Here is a 16,752-nt window from a genome sequence, read left to right as displayed (position 1 = left end):
CGCACACGAATTGTGAGTGGGCACTGGACAGATGGCCAATACGTACCGTTGTTGTGCCATCTGCTAGGCTGGGCAGTGGGCAGATGGGAGGCAGGGCAGGGTATGTGTGGGGTCAGTACACCACCTCTCCCTGCTGGACCTCTCCCAAGGAGGTACCATAATAATAGTCATCAGCCACCATAGAAATAGAATTACTAGAACGGGCGTACCCATTCAAGTCAATGTTCTGTGATTCTAATTCTAGCAGTCACTAGTCCATTGGGGGGGGGGGGTGGAGAGACAGTACTGCAGGGGGTTATTGATCCTTAGAAGTTCAATAGAAGAGGAAACCTGTTACTTTTTATGATCAATTGTTTATTCATCTTCAATTATTAAAAAAAAAATTCAAACACGAAGACATGAATCCATGTTAATTTAGTGTCTCACTGACAGATCTCATTGATTTGGTCGTATAGGCCCCTCCCACGTTTGTTTGATTTGATCTGTCATTTCAATCAATTTCCTCAGGACATAATAATACTGTAGTGCCAAAATGGTGTCCGTTTAACAGGCCGGTGCCCCATGCTGATAATAGCCGCGGCAACTACTTCCTAGCTGATGCTCACTTTACATTGAGGTGAATGAGACCACTCTTCATAATGGAGTCATCATCGCACCCATTGACGCACGGCACAGTGCCTGGAGGTGTGTTTGACAGGGGTAATATTACGACTAGACTTAAACCCTAATCCCCTCTGAACAGCCCTAGATCAAACAACACTGGGTTAGCACGCACACAAACACACACTGCTTACTTGCCTGACTGGCTTCTCACCTCCACGGTGAACAGCTAGTCCTCTATTGCCTAAAGCACAGCTAACACCGCTACATTGGGAGTCATTACCCTGTGGACGTAGCTAGCTTTGTCAATTTAGCTAAAGTAGCTCGGCTCAGGGGAGCTCTGGGTGAACTTTCACCTTTGTACTCAGTGATGAGACACGAGGGAGAGAAGACGGAACAAGCAAGAGCAGCTGAAGATGTAGGGGAAAGGGCAACAGTACTGCCTCTGACAGAATGCGGTGTTGGTTAGCTAAGTAAAGTCGTTGAATTGCAGACAAAGTAGAGGCTGTTTTAAGTACAGTAGTACACATGTCTACAGTTAGTCCTATTCTCCCTTTCTAGACTGTTCTGTCAAATCTTTTAGAAACAGGCTACACCATTTAAATCATCCAACTTACAGTAAAGCTATAATTGGAAAAAAACGTTGACAACTTATGTTATGACTAGATCTTTTGGCATTCATTTACTGTAACACTGATAAGCTCTCTCTCTCTGTCTCTCCCAGTTCAGCACATGGCAAGGTTTCTATTATGGATCATTATCATCATAACTCTGGGAAGTTTTCAGGAACGACCGCACAGAGAGAAAGTATGTAATCAGAGTCCCGTCTTCCTCTCTTTCTTCTCCTCCATTCCAAGCTGAGTCATCCGGCTCCCCCTAGAATTCCAGCTGGAATTAGGGGCAGGGATTCCCCCGGAAGGCCAATCCGATCCGTAGAGCTCTGTTTATTGTTCAGTCTTGAGGCTCCGGGTAAGAAACGTTGAGTTGGGAACATCGGGAAGAGGGAGAGTTACAGAAATAGGGCATTAGATCCCAAGCGCTCCCAGGCGCTCCCAGCTGTCACAGTGAAGAGTTTAGGTTTGGAAAGCAGTTTTTTTTTTTACTTCCACGTCGGAATAGTCTGTTCTGTGATGCTTCGACTGGGACTGCGATTGGAAGACATGGCTGCATGTGGTGCAGAGATGCACATTAACCCTGAGATGGAGGTCCTCTGTGAGTATGGCTGTTGGGCTGAGACACAAATGGCAACATATTCCCTATATGGTGCACTACTTTTGACCAGGGTCCATAGGGTTCTGGTTAAAAGTAGTGCACTATGTAGGGAATAGGGTGTCATTTGGGATGCAAACTTGGTGAAGAAAGGGGGGGGGGCTGTTGCGACATAACTGGTGTGACTGAGACAACTGGTTTCTATTAAGGCCAATCAGGGCTACATGATGTTTAACTCTACTTTAGACGCTGAGGAAATGGAAAGACATTCAGTGACATCCCAAGATGCTTTTTAATAAGTTCCTCTCCTCCCCCTAAAACCTCAGTTTAGATGAGGTAAGGCCGCATAGGGTCTGCATTGATTTTTCTCTCCTTGAAGTTTTGTTTTATCATCTGCACTGTTTCGTGCTACTCTTGTATGTTGCATTAAGGCTCCATGTCCACAGTTGAGTTATGTATCACTAAGAATTTCCTTGTGTCGATAGTGGAGTTGAATAGTTTGTGCATATACACAGTATGTGTTATGTCTGAGTCTGCATGCTTCTAATGTGGTTTTGATGGAATCCTTGTACATGCTAATCTTGCAGTATAGCAGACTCAACAGCTCTCTCTCTCTCTCTCTCTCTCTCTCTCTCTCTCTCTCTCTCTCTCTCTCTCTCTCTCTCTCTCTCTCTCTCTCTCTCTCTCTCTCTCTCTCTCTCTCTCTCTCTGTCTCACTCTCTAGCTCTGTCTCTCTCTATCTACTGTGTGTGTGTGTGTGTGTGTGTGTGTGTGTGTGTGTGTGTGTGTGTGTGTGTGTGTGTGTGTGTGTGTGTGTGTGTGTGTGTGTGTGTGTGTGTGTGTGTGTGTGTGTGTGTGTGTGTGTGTGTGTACACTACCGTTCAAAAGTTTGGGGTCCTTGTGCTTTTCTTTCAAAAAAATGTTTTGTCCATTAAAATAACATAAAATTGATCAGAAATACAGTGTAGACTTTGTTCATGTTGGCCTTCTAGGCAGAGTTGCAAAGAAAAAGCCATATCTCAGACTGGCCAATAAAAATAAAAGATTAAGATGGGCAAAAGAACACAGACACTGGACAGAGGAACTCTGCCTAGAAGGCCAGCATCCCGGAGTCGCCACTTCACTGTTGACGTTGAGACTGTTTTTTTGCAGGTACTATTTAATGAAGCTGCCAGGTGAGGACTTGTGAGGCGTCTGTTTCTCAAACTAGACACTCTCTAATGTACTTGTCCTCTTGCTCAGTTGTGCACCGGGGCCTCCCACTCCTCTTTCTATTCTAGTTAGAGTCAGTTTGCGCTGTTCTGTGAAGGGGGTAGTACACAGCGTTGTACGAGATCTACAGTTTCTTGGCAATTTCTCGCATGGAATAGCCTTCATTTCTCAGAACAAGAATAGACTGACGAGTTTCAGAAGAAAATTCTTTGTTTCTGGCCATTTTGAGCCTGTAATCGAACCCACACATGCTGACGCTCCAGATACTCAACTAGTCTAAAGAAGGCCAGTTTTATTGCTTCTTTAATCAGAACAACAGTTTTCAGCTGTGCTAACATAATTGCAAAAGGGTTTTCTAATGATCAATTAGCCTTTTAAAATGATAAACTTGGATTAGCTAACATAACGTGCCATTGGAACACAGGAGTGATGGTTGCTGATAATGGGCCTCTGTACGCCTATGTAGATATTCCATAAAAAATCTGCCGTTTCCAGCTACAATAGTAATTTACAACATTAACAATGTCTACACTGTATTTCTGATCAATTTGATGTTATTTTAATGGACAAAAAATTTGCTTTTCTTTCAAAAACAAGGACATTTCTAAGTGATCCCAAACTTTTGAACGGTAGTGTATATATCTATCTATATGGGGGTTATTTGGCTCTGTTAGGTAACACAGCTGGGAAGTATCTTAACACTGTGAAACTGAGGGGAAACAATCCACTAGATAAACACCTTGGCTAAAACAAACCTCTGACCACAAATTCCGACAGTTTATCTACTTTGCGGCCGCTGTTCAAACAACAGGCGCACGGGTCCTTCAAAAGAGTGTGTGTGTGTGTGTGTGTGTGTGTGTGTGTGTGTGTGTGTGTGTGTGTGTGTGTGTGTGTGTGTGTGTGTGTGTGTGTGTGTGTGTGTGTGTGTGTGTGTGCAGATGAAAGCAAACAAGGCCAGGGTTATTGTAACCTTGAAGAGCAACATACAAGCTGAGGTCTGAGATGAGTCAGGAGCAGAGTTGGAGGCATCGTGTAGCGCTGCTGGAGCGCAGCACAGTCCCCGAGGGAGTAGTACAGTGTGTATATGGAGGAGGATTAGAAATGGACTGCACGAACGTCATGTCTTCAGGGTAGCGAGAGAAGAACAAGTAGGAGTAGGGATTTTCCTGACCATGTGACCAAGGTCAGAGTTTATCCTGTTCTGTTCACACAGTCAGGAAGAAGTCTGTCCCTAAAATGAACTCTAAACTGGCCTTTTTCTGTCTATACCATGTCTCCTATGTGGTGCCATGAGATTATGGGTTCATCTCAATAGTGTAAAGGGGCTACCTCTCTCCGGCTTTCCTTCACCTACACTGATCTAATCCTAGTGGGAATTTGCTATCACTTATCCGGTTCCTCAGATAAGTGTGGACGAAGAGAAGGAGACAAGGAGAGGAAGCCACTTTGGAATAGAGAGATGCACCTAGGCCTCAGATGTCTTCATCTGGTTGCATGCATCCTCACATGCGGTCTCCATCTGCACCACAGGGGAGCAGAGCAGCCTCGGCTACAGCTCAACAGGAAGTCGCTTGTTTCTCTCCTTCCCAGATTAGCTTGGCCAGATGTTCTCTCCCACCTCCTCCTCTGTCCTTCTTTATCCCTTCTTCATCCCTTCTTCCATCTCTCTGGGTGGGAGGCTGTACGTCTGTGTGAGTCACTCTCTCTGCTGAGTCATTGAGGTGACTTGGTTAATCAGCTCCATGTGTTCTAATCACTGTGTGGGCCTCCTCCAATCAGACCTGACCTCTAGTCCAATCAGAGAGCTCCCCTCTGGGGTTGTGCCTGCATGGGTCTTCAGTTGCCTGTTCGGCCCACACAGTTTGATGTGATTATACGAATCTGGCCTCAAAATGGCCTCCAGAAGTGGGGTAAGTGACAAAACAAACAGAATGACAAACAAAGCTCTGGAGAAACGTTCAGCCAACGGAGCAACAGTAAGAGCTGGGTCATTTAATAAGGTTCTGGCACAATAATTCAAATGTTTGTTTGCAACTGCAAAACAAGGAAGTGGCTCCGGGGTCTCATCTCGTTATCGTGGCATGTAATCAAGATAAGGAAGGAAGTCAATGTGATCTCTCACCCACAGAGCTTCTCTTTGCCAAAGAGCTATTCTGAGGTCTATTCGCTGAAGGGCTGAAGAGCTGAAGGGCTGGACTCGGATCAGTTGCTATGGTCATGAGCGTACACTAGTAATCGAAGGATGACTGTTCTGGGACGTCTATTTCTATGGGCCGGTGACTTAGTTATTTTGCAATGAATTGGAGCACTGAAATAGACTCAGTCAATGAGCAAAGCTTGAGTTCCAATTAGAATTTGCTCATTATGACAGGGTGATTATCCCGAACTAGCTGCTTTTCCACAGGACTAACTAAATGTATGGCGGTCATTGATTCAGTCCCATTTGATCTCTGGGTTCTCACAAGACGAGGGAAAGCAACAAACAGACAACGTTTGTGCTGCAGTGTTTGATGCTGCAGATGAACAAATCATGGACAAATCAGTGCATATTGCAGAACCTGCCCTACATTGAATCAGAAACCACATGCAACTGCCTAGCTTCAATATGAGTATTTTCTGGAAGAATAAACAGACACAGCCTCAACCGAAGAGCATGCAGGTGATGATCTGTATTAGTTCAGTAGAAGACAACATACTCTCTCATATCTATCTCTCACTGAGACCGGATGCCAATAGGGCCAGGTGCACAAACCATGTGGTCCAATACATACACAAACCACCGAAACCATGACAGGAAGGTAGGCGTTTGTGCTGAATATGAGAAAACAACATCTCTTGGGCCCTCTCATCAGCTTGCAAATGTGGGAAAAAGCTTGTTAGATAAGTGCAGTACAGAGATGTTTCTCTCCATCTTTCCACCCGCTTGAGATAAAACAAATGATCTCTTAACTCCAGCAATCGGATAAGAAAGAAGCGTGTTGTTTCAGCGTTGAAAGGATTGTGTCTTTTATAGTGTGAATGCAGATTTCTGATAGACACAATTCGACAGGTATTGCATGGATAGCGCTGCGCAACAAGTGAATGTAGCTATGAAACCAAAAGAAAATACCACACTAATGTATTTCAGTGTATGTAGACATGATAAAAACCAAGCTGCGCAGTTATTGCATGCAACAAGTGAACGTATGAGACCAAAAGGAAATCACACATTGTACTCTTATACAGTTCATAATGTTTTGATTTAAAGTCCACAGAGCTGTTTCCCATAGAATGTTTCATGCTGAGTCTGATGACTCTATGGGATGGTATTCATTCGTTATCTGGGACATATTCCTTTAGTCATGGGGCTGTGAGAGGCATGCATTAATGTGATGGATGGAGACTCATTGTAGCCCAGGAGGAGAAGGAGCCAGGAGGAGAGATGACCCAGTGTCCTCCTCACAGTACACACACACACACATATACACACACACACACACACACACACACACACACACACACACACACACAGACATACAGGGAGAGACACACTGCACTGAGCACTGGGAGGGAAGGGACAGATAGACATCAACACACATACTCTCTCTTTCACTGAATACACATTTGTTACAAAAAAATATATTTCCTTTTCAAGCACGTGCAAACTGTCACAAATGTTCTGTTTAATATTTCCGTTTCCACCTCTTACACACACTCACTTTTCCTGCCAAACACATACACCCTTTTCTCCCATTTCCAACTGCCCCCCCTACACATATACACACACACACACACACACACACACTGCCTGTGTCCAGCACATTCACAATGCTCCCCATTCAACTCTCCCTGAATGAGGGGTGTGGCATGCCTGCTGCTGGCCGCCTGGCTGGGGTGTAGAGTGGTGGGTCATGTGACCAGGCTGTGGGGGCGGAGCCTGGGAGCAGAAGCAGAGCCTGCCCAGCTGGAGCAGAAATCAGGGTGGTTGAGAGGGAAGAGAGGAGGAAGAGAGAAAGAGAGGCTGGGGTGAGTGTCTCTGGTTTTCTGTTCATTCATATTGTGCTATGGCTTCTTGTTTCTCTGATCGTGTGTGATTTCCTTCTGTAGAGAGGCTGGAGGAGTGATAGGAAGAGAAGCGGGTATGGTGGGGTTGTTCAATGCATGCGAGTGTGTGTTTGGTGTGTGTCAAAGTTAGTTTGCCAGGTGTCCTGTCTGGACGGGGTTTTAGAGCTGAAGCGTGTAGTGTGTGTGTGACAGCTGTATTTGTCAGGGATTGGAACGGTGTCAATATTAAGACCAGACCTTTATTCTATCTGTCTTTCTCTTGTTCCATTGTGCTTTCTGGGAGAGGTGGGGTGGGGGGGGGGGGGGGGGGGGGGTGTTACTGCTCCCCCTCCTTTAGGTTACCCCCCCTGTTTCTCATCCCCCACTGTCTTCTCCCTCTGTCTGCTCGGCTCCATTCAGCTTGAATAATCAATCTGCTAAAATGGATGGGGGGAGTATTTATTGACCAATCATGTTAGTCCTAATTGCTCCCTGTGTTTTTAAGGTCCCTGGTATGTTTCTCTTATTTTTTTCAGTTCCCCCCTTTTTTTTTTTATCCCATCAGGGATTGTTTTCGCTTGACTTTGATACATTACAGTGGGTTAGTAAGTAAGATGTAGAGGCCAACTTTTCGACATGATTTAATTTTGGCAACCCCATGCATCTGCTCTCTGGTGGATTGCTGTAGCGAGTTCAAGGTGAGTTGAAGCGTCAGGACACATTTTCTGCATGAGACTTTTTTTTAATAGAAGAAGAGGGTCTTTAACACACAAACAGGGCCTTTCAACCAGACTGCGCCTGTACAGATTAATTTTGTATCGCTCAAAGATGGCAGGAATATGAGCATTTGTGATTTCAGACTTTTTTGTTATGATACTTATTTTTAACATAATAATTAATACATGCCAAAAACAGAATTGTAAAACACACAACCCAGCCCCTCCGCTTCACTTGCCTCTCAAGAAAGGAAGAACCACGTTTGTGCCCCATCTTATGTGACTGACCACGTTCCCTGTTTCTGCTGTTGAAATATCAGCCATATTGCTTCTATTTGCAGTAGTTCCAGTTTTGGTCACATGACCTCCATTTTACCCAGCATTCAACAGGTTGTGTTGTACACAATCCACCAATAGACAACTATCATTGAAGACAGTAGAACAAGAAGCAGCAGTGTCGCTTTCTGTTCCAGTTGCTGTCGTCACACCATAGTACACGTTAGATGTTCTACATGTCCTTGCCTTGGGGTGTCCGCCACACTGTATCCCTATATGGCCAAGGAGTGATACTGTTAGCTTAACTGCAGTCAACATTAGTGTGTGTACACAACAGCTATGCTGCGAAGACAAGAGAATTGGTCCCAGCACCAGTGTAACAGATGTGACCGTACTTCGTAGCCCTCTTGCGTTGTTTTTAAAGAAAGGAATGCCCTGCCAGCGGTTCCAATTGTTTTGTGTTTATTCTGGCGATGGACACAAAGAAGCACATTAGATGTGCAGGACAACAGTATGTTGATGGCTGTAGATTCGTGATTCTGCTGTTAGCGTGGAAACAACTGTGAATTAGCAGGGGCTAATCTTGAGCTAGCTAACTCACTCTTACAGCAATAACATACAAAAGCACATCCCAGACTTCCCCCAATATATCTAACAGGTACCGTAGACATATACACTGAGTATACCACACATTAGCCTTCCAAATATTGAGGTCACACCCTTTTGCACTCAGAACAGCCTCAATTCGTTGGGGCATGGACTCTACAAAGTGTTGAAAGCATTCCACAAGGGATGCTGGCCCATGTTGACTCCAATGCTTCCCACAGTTGTCAAATTGGCTGGATGTTCTTTGGGTGGTGGACCATTCCTGATACACATGGGGAAACTGTTGTGTGAAAAACCCAGCAGCGTTGCAGTTCTTGACACAAACCGGGTGCGCCTGGCACCTACTACCATATGCTGTTCAAAGGCACTTAGATTTTCATGGTCTTGCCCATTCCCACTCTGAAAGGCACAGATTTAGCAAGTAACATCAAAAAGGGGCCATAGCTTTCACCTGGTCAGTCTGTCATGGAAAGAGCAGGTGCTCATAATGTTTTGTATACTCAGCGTGTATACACACCAGGACATGTACATAGTGAACTCTTACACATTGTAAATATGAAAATAGAATATTGCATTTCAGAACGTGACCTACCGCTTGCGTGTCAATGTCAGACCGGGAAGAATTTACGTTCGACATCTCCCACTATCTGCAAGCATGACCAATGTCATAACACCTTATTGATATGTAAACTCAACCAACAAATAGGAATACAGAAACATCGAATACGTATTTCTGCAGTGTCAAGAGGGAACATAACCAACCCTGTTCCACGTGTTCAGTCCATCATTCATTATTTCACCGACGCTTTAGAGTAGGAGACACTGACGTAATATTAAACCATATTAAGCTGTAATGTGTTTACAGCTTCTGGGCTAGCCGCTACAGTTATTAGCCATCAACACAATAAACCAACAGTTAATTAGCTACATTAGCCCACAAGGGAGTAGTTGCATTGGGATTACAGTGTAACCTTTAGCTAATACGCCCACCATTGTTTCATGCTTTAGTTACTATTCAGCTCACAGGCAAGGTGGCAGGACTGAACGTGGGTCACACACCGTAGAAAAACACTTTACAATGGGAAAGCAAAAGAAAATCTGTCCCTTTTCACTCTGTTAAAAAGAAAAAGATATATATATATATAATGCTTTCCCTGTAGTGAGCCAGACCCTGTTTGGGTGACTCTCCTGGAGGTAGAGAGCTCTTAAGAGGTGGATCTGTGGCCTGTTATGCCATAAACACCATAATGAATCGTGTTCTTAAACAGCCTTTCCTTTTCTCATCCAATGACAGAGGAGTCTATCTACCAGACCCCACTGGGAGGTTAACAGTACTGTTAGTGTATATGATGGGGGGAGGGAGGACGTGAGCAGGGAGGAACAGCAAACGTGTCATTTCCTGTTATAGGCGTCCGTTGTTGGTGTGCCAGCGAGGGGCCTGTGGCAGCATGTGCACAGCAGGCTATGGGCCCCCGCCTTATGACCGCTACACAGTCATGATGACAACGACATGATAGGACGTCCATCATGATTGTTTTTAACAGTACTGGGTGATGGAGTACACATGGTCCTCATTGGCGTGGTGTTCGTCAACAACACATGCTTGCTATCTAATGACTCCATTTACAGTGTGTCAATGTATCAGTCTGAATGATATTTTTTTAGAGGAATAGCTTCTGGGTTATGTGTAACCTTTGCATTAATTTGTCAGTGCTGTTTCTAGATCAGAATTGGAGACTATTAGGTCTACCTCTGGTGTAACAGGAGGGCTTTCTTTGATTCCCGTATGTCCTCTTTAATGACCTCTTTAATGACCTCTTTAATGTCCTCTTTGCTGGCCTCCTCTGTTTGTGCTGTCTGAAGGGTACAGCCAACAGTCTGTTTGAACCCTGGTGTGTGATTACTCTTACGTAGTGGAACATGTTCAGGTCATTAACAGGGAAACTAGACCAATGTTTCTGGCCCTGTAGAACACCCTACTTAGGAGATATGAGCAAACAACTTGATTAATGTCCAGACATCTGTAAACCCTTTTTTCTTAAGTCTATTTAAGCCCCTTCTTAATGCTTAAAGGAATATTAATTTGACTTCTGTGGTTGTTTTTGGCCATGGGAGGGATCATAATTGCATATCTTCCAATAACAAAATGTGTGGAAATAGAAAGGGGGCAGCTGGCTAATAAAACTAATTGGAAACACATGTTTATGTGTAGCTAATTGCAGCACATGCGAGCACGAAATGAAACTAATATCTTGGAAAAAATATTCCCCACCGTGTCTTCTCAGGGCACGTTATCGTCTCATTCCTCCACTCTGAACGTAATTACATTTTCCTCTTATAAGGAAGACCAACAGTTTTCAGTGGGGATACAATATTTTTTTCAACCACCCAACTTCCCACTTCATGGTTGTGTGTCTGCCATACACCAGTTCCCTATAATGCTGCTCTGGATGACTCTGTGGCTGGGTTCCTTTCAGTCTGTCTTCCCTCTTTCTCAGAGGCCTGGAGGGTTTTATAGTGTTGTGGTAGATAGATGACTTAAAGCAGCTGGTTCTCACACAGTGTCCGCCATGGCACTCAACGACACAATAATGGCAGCACTTATGCTGGGCCTTCCTCTCCTTTCTCATATACTCCATCTCTAGTTGACGTGTTCTCTCGCTCTCTCTCTTTCACCTTGTCATTGTCTTTGTAGCATGGGCCTCCCCTTATATTATACTCAACTTTGTTTCCTTCCATGCATTTTTCCCACTCTCACTGTATTTACAGCATGGGCCTGCCTCGCCTCTCATGCGCTCTCTATTCTCTCCCTCCATCCCTCACTCTCTCACTCTGCCACTGTCTCTGTGGTGGGTAAAGGGAGCAGGTCATTATCTTTTGTGTTCCAGAAGTTCCCGTGTGGAAAGCTGTCTTTTAACACAGTCTGCTTTGGGCCGCGCAGGGCCAAAGGTCACATTCTCAGGGGGCCGACGAGCGACGGCAGGAGTGAAAGATGAAGTGAGCCAGTAGCATTCTTCACCCACCTTCATCTGAAGCGTGTGTGTGTGTGTGTGTGTGTGTGTGCTGTCCACCGTTCTATTCTTCATGCCCACTATCGCATGCTATGGTGTTATTGCAGTAAAGCGGCACGTTGACCTTCTTAATCAGCTGGTTCCCTTTGGTTCAAAGGACGGATGGGAGATTGAGTGAGTGGGATATCCTCTTGGATGTACACTACAGAACAGTTACGTATATCCCCCTAGTGTACCTAGCCTCATCCCTATGGACTGTTCCAGCCTTCCATTGACCCCCAGTTGTTTACCAACCGAAACATTGCCTATGTATCTCAATCACACAGATCACACCTCCTGTATTATACTTAATGCTCAAATGTTTGTTCTATTCTACTGAGCCATTTACTTTATTCTTATATTGTATTAGTTGTTAGTGTTGCGTTGTCGAAGGAACCTGCAAATAAGCCTTTTGTTGGACGGTGTGTATACCATGTTTATCCTGTACATATGACTAAGACAACTTGAAACAGTGTACTTGACTTGGTCCTCTTGGGAAGCAGGATGTCCAGCATTGCTCTCCACTCTTTTCTGCTTGAGGACTTTTAGTATACAGTATGGGTTTAACCAAACAGGAGTAGTGACCAGATAATCTCCTACCTTACAATCGGAATGTTTCTTGATACCCAAGTTCAATCAAGTACATGTCTAACTGATTGAACAGCAGTGGCAGAATGCAATATGGAATGTTATTAAATAGGTAATTTAATCAAAGTTTACTGGAGGACAACTTATTTTTAACTAAGACAAAATAATTTATAACTGATTTTTTTCCAGTATAATATACGTTCAGCAAATCCCCTTATTGTTTGGGATACCTTTAAATGTACCTTCAGGGGTCATTCAATTCAATATTCATCAATAATAAAAAGGCCGTTTCTAGCTTAAGAGACAAGACTAAGAAGGGAAATCCCTGAACTAATAGTACGTGTAGATAGCAATAAAAATGATACTTCAGAGATACAAAAGAAGTTAGAGGAAAAACAAAAAGAACTTGAGGAACTTATTCAAGAACGATCTAATGTAATCTATTACAAAAATAAAGCAAACTGAATGGAATATGGAGAAAAATGCACAAAATTCTCCTTGAATCTCCAATACAGGAACGCAAACAAAAATAATTTGCAGAAACTCATTACTGAAGACGACGTCATCTATGATTCTCCGAATTATATTTTAAGAGGAAGCTAATTATTTTAGGCAGATGTTCTCTTTCCGTCTCATCCTCTCCCACTGAATGAAGATTATAATAAGGAATTTTTTCCTAATTAATATAAAACATGGAAAATTGACAAATGTACAGAAAGATCAGTGGAAGAGGATGAGACCAAATTACAGAGGAAGAACTTTTTGAGGCTATTAAATCCTTTCAGTTTGGAAAAACCCCAGGGCTTGATGGCATACCAGTAGACGTATATCAAGTCTTTTGATATACTAAAGCTCCATTGTTTGTTTTAACAACTCCTATAGAAATGGTAGTCTGTCAGGTACTCAGCAGGAAGGTCTGATTTTCTATATTATTAAAACTAGACCCAGATGGAAAATATAAAGACCCAGTCTATCTAAAAAACTGGAGGCCCCTTACACTTCAATGTTGTGATGCAAAAATACTAGCGAAATGTATAGCACTCAGAATTAAAAGGGTTTTACCACGCATTGTTCATCCTGATCAGACTGTTTTTTTACATGGACGATATATTGGAGATAATATACGACAACTACTAGAAATAATAGAACATCATGAAACATATAAGAAGCCAGGAATGGTATTCATAACGGATTTTGAAAAGGCATTTGATAAAGTAATCCTGGATTTTTTTCAATTTCGGTAAGTCTCTTATAAAATGGGGGAAAATAATGTAAAGCAACCCCAGGTGTAAAATAGTAAATAGCGGCTACTTCTCAGCGTTTTGAATTGTCAAGAGGAGGTAAACAAGGGTGCCTGCTGTCACCATATATATTCGTTATGGCCATCAAAATGCTAGCTATTAAAATCAGATCCAATAACAACATTAGAGGATTAGAAATCTAAGGCTTAAAAACAAAGGTGTCCGTGTATGCCGATGACTCAAATTTTATATTAAGTCTGCAATCTAGATCCCTCCCTTTTACATTACCCTGCAGTTTACCTAGAAAATGGGCTGATGGTGAAGTAGACATACTCGGTATTCATATCACAGAAAACTTGTAAAAATAGACAAGATCCTGCAACCATGGAGAGGTAAATACCTGTCTATTTATGGAAAAATTGCCATGATTAACTCCTTAGTCATATCTCAGTTTACTCACTTATGGCGCTGCCTACTCCTGATGATTCGTTTTTCAAATCATGAGCAAAAAATATTTTTCTTTATCTGGGACGCTAAACCAGACAAAATAAAACGTGCCTATCTATATAATGAATATGAATTGGGTGGGTTGAGATTACTAAATATAAAAGCACTAAACCTCTCTAAAAGCTTAACTTATTCAAAAGTTTTATTTGAACTCTAAATGGTTCTCAAGTAGATTACTAAGAAAAGCTCCTCCATTGTTTAAAAATGGCCTTTTTGCCTTTGTGCAGATCGCCATGTCTCATTTTCGAATTAATTGAAAAGTATACTTTTTTCAAAGTATCTCTCTTTTTCAAACAAGCATTGCAGAGCTGGCTACAATTTCAATTTCATCCCCCTGAAAAGATATTAAAATATTACAACAAATATTATGGCTGATAAAATACCAGTATTTATGGGAAAGATGTTTGAAAAGGGTATTTTGTTATTAAATTATATTGTAAATTGGAATGGTAGAGTTATGTCCTTCATGGAGTAATCAGAATTGTACGGGAAAGTCTGCTCAATCCAAGAGTACAACCAATTGATTACAGCATTACCCCAAAAATGGAGGAGGCAGGTGGCAACGGGAGGATTTAGGGAACTGGTCTGTCTGCCCAATATAAAGGATCAAAACTGGCGGACGAATAAAAATAGCATAAATAGGAAAGTATACCAGTTTGATTTGAGGACCAGGATGTTGACAACTGTGCCATACAGATTGCAAAATAGTTGGGAATAGATTTTTGATGTACCGATTCCATGGTAGAGGGTGTATGAGTTGATATATAAAACAACGCAAGATTCAAGACTTCGTGCTTTTCAGCTAAAATGATTATATAGAATTCTTGCCACCAACAAAATGTTGAATATTTGGGGCATAAAAACATCGAAGCTCTGCAGATTTTGTTGTGAGGATACAGAATCAATAGACCATTTATTTTGGCCCTCCGGTAGCCTGTTTCTGGTCTCAGGTTCAGGAATGGCTGAAAATGCATAGCATTGATCTAAAATTGACCCTAGAAATAGTACTGTTAGGAGATTTAGAGAGACCGGGTAAGTCAATTACTAATATACTAATACTCTTAGTAAAAGTATTTATCTTCAACTCGCAATTTGTGGATTGTATTCGATTAGATAGATTGAAATTGTGCGTTAAACATCACAGCATAGTTGAAAGATATGTGTTGTGTAGAAACCCGAAGTGGGTGGCCAGCAGAGACAGATGGGATGGGCTGAGGGAAGCTGAGGGTTGTTAGGTGGAATTGGAGACAAGTGGGAGTGGAGTTGTTGTGTGGGAGATAGAATGATGGTCAAAGATAAAAGTAAAAACATTTTTTTAACATAATAAAAAGTATGTTTGAATGACACTGAGGGGCAGTGTTTTTAAAGCTAATGCCGGCTTGCCTGAGGCTGATGCCGTTCAGGTGTTTTGTACACATGCATATACACACACTCTCATTCAAATAAACACATACAAGAACACACACATACATGTAATAGTGCCAGACATGCACACAAACATATACAGTTGGCATTGCTGTTTTGATTTTCGTTGTCCTTGATGTCCTTTGTTTTAAATGTATATATTTTTTTGCATTGTTTGCTGTTTTCTTCTGTCTTTTTTCTCTTTAGTTCATCCTCTTGGTTGTTGTTGCACTGTGGGGTTCTTGGGGGTGGGGACTGTGGGAGGGGTCTCGAATGGTTGAGGGACAGCTATTGGGGAACTGTGAAGGGATCGAGTTCACGTTTTTGGCCTGGTGGTAGATCGGTCAACGTGCCCTTGAGCAGGGCATTGACCCTGGATGCTTCTGTATGTCGCTCTGAATGGGGAATCTGTTGGATGACTGGTATGATGTAGTTGTTGAGCGGTAGCCCTTTGCTGTGCAGCTGGCATCGAACCCAGAAAGGAGTTCCAATGACGGGCCTGAAGGTTATTATAGCTGGTGGTGGTGGATGGTTGTCAAACTGTTGCTGAAAAACAGGAAGTGAGAGAACATGGGTAAGTTGACATAAATACATCCCAAGATTTACACCCCTTGGTTCAGAGAGAGGAAAGTGATAATTGCAAGAGTGAGGCCATAGGTTAAACAGCAAGCGTGTGGAATGAGAGTTTTTGTGCCGTGCTTATAGGCCATAAGGTAAATAGGGGAATGACATTCCACACATGACTAATAGGAAGAGCAGAACAAAACGCCATGCTGATGATGATACGTTTGTATTCATTCCCACTATACCGAGTAATAGGAAAAGGAGTGAATTGTGTTATGCTGCATTCAGACCAGAACTTTTGTAAATGACTTTACAATACTGTACTCTATTTAGTCTACAATGCCTCTTGCACGCGTGTCTTGTACAGTAAGCTATACAGAGGATGAGTTGCTCTTAGAGCAATAGTGACTACTGCAATATGTCCAATAGTAGGATCCGGTGCCATCCTGCCGTGCCTGTCCGTCAGCCCTCTCCCACACTGCCCCATGTAATCCTACCATCCACATATCTGCTCAAGACAGCAGAAGGCATACAACTTAACGATTGCTTCCTCCTCAAGAGAGAGACAGCCGCCAAAGCTATGGAAATGTCATCTCCTGTAAAAGAGAGGGGGGGAGGGAATGAATAAGAGAGATGGAGGGGGAGAGAGCGAGTCAGACCATTTGGTTGGTACAGGGCTGAGACACCTAGCCTGGTCCCAGATCTGTTTGTGCTGTCTTGCCAACTCCAAGTCCTGGTGTGACATTGACACAAATG

General features: G+C 42.9%; 1 protein-coding gene across 7 annotated transcripts in view; it reads left to right on the top strand.

The window, feature by feature from the left end:
* LOC139567698 (septin-9-like) overlaps nucleotides 1-16,752 on the top strand; it is a 91,526-nt gene that overhangs the window by 48,073 nt on the left and 26,701 nt on the right. Inside the window, exon 1 of one of the 7 annotated variants that reach the window (XM_071389119.1) lies at nucleotides 1,578-1,812. The exons of 3 other annotated variants lie outside the window; for them this stretch is intronic. In XM_071389119.1, the coding sequence (XP_071245220.1) occupies nucleotides 1,731-1,812 (82 nt within the window). In that variant the 5' untranslated portion in view covers nucleotides 1,578-1,730. Of the gene's footprint in view, nucleotides 1-1,577; nucleotides 1,813-4,834; nucleotides 4,932-6,919; nucleotides 7,027-15,984; nucleotides 16,007-16,752 lie in introns of those variants that run through there. 3 more of the 7 variants (XM_071389120.1, XM_071389122.1, XM_071389121.1) reach the window with 3 other exon arrangements.

The sequence above is a fragment of the Salvelinus alpinus genome, chromosome 2, assembly GCF_045679555.1.
Source record: "Salvelinus alpinus chromosome 2, SLU_Salpinus.1, whole genome shotgun sequence".
Classification (NCBI taxonomy): domain Eukaryota; kingdom Metazoa; phylum Chordata; class Actinopteri; order Salmoniformes; family Salmonidae; genus Salvelinus; species Salvelinus alpinus.
This window is presented reverse-complemented; position numbering and strand designations above follow the sequence as displayed.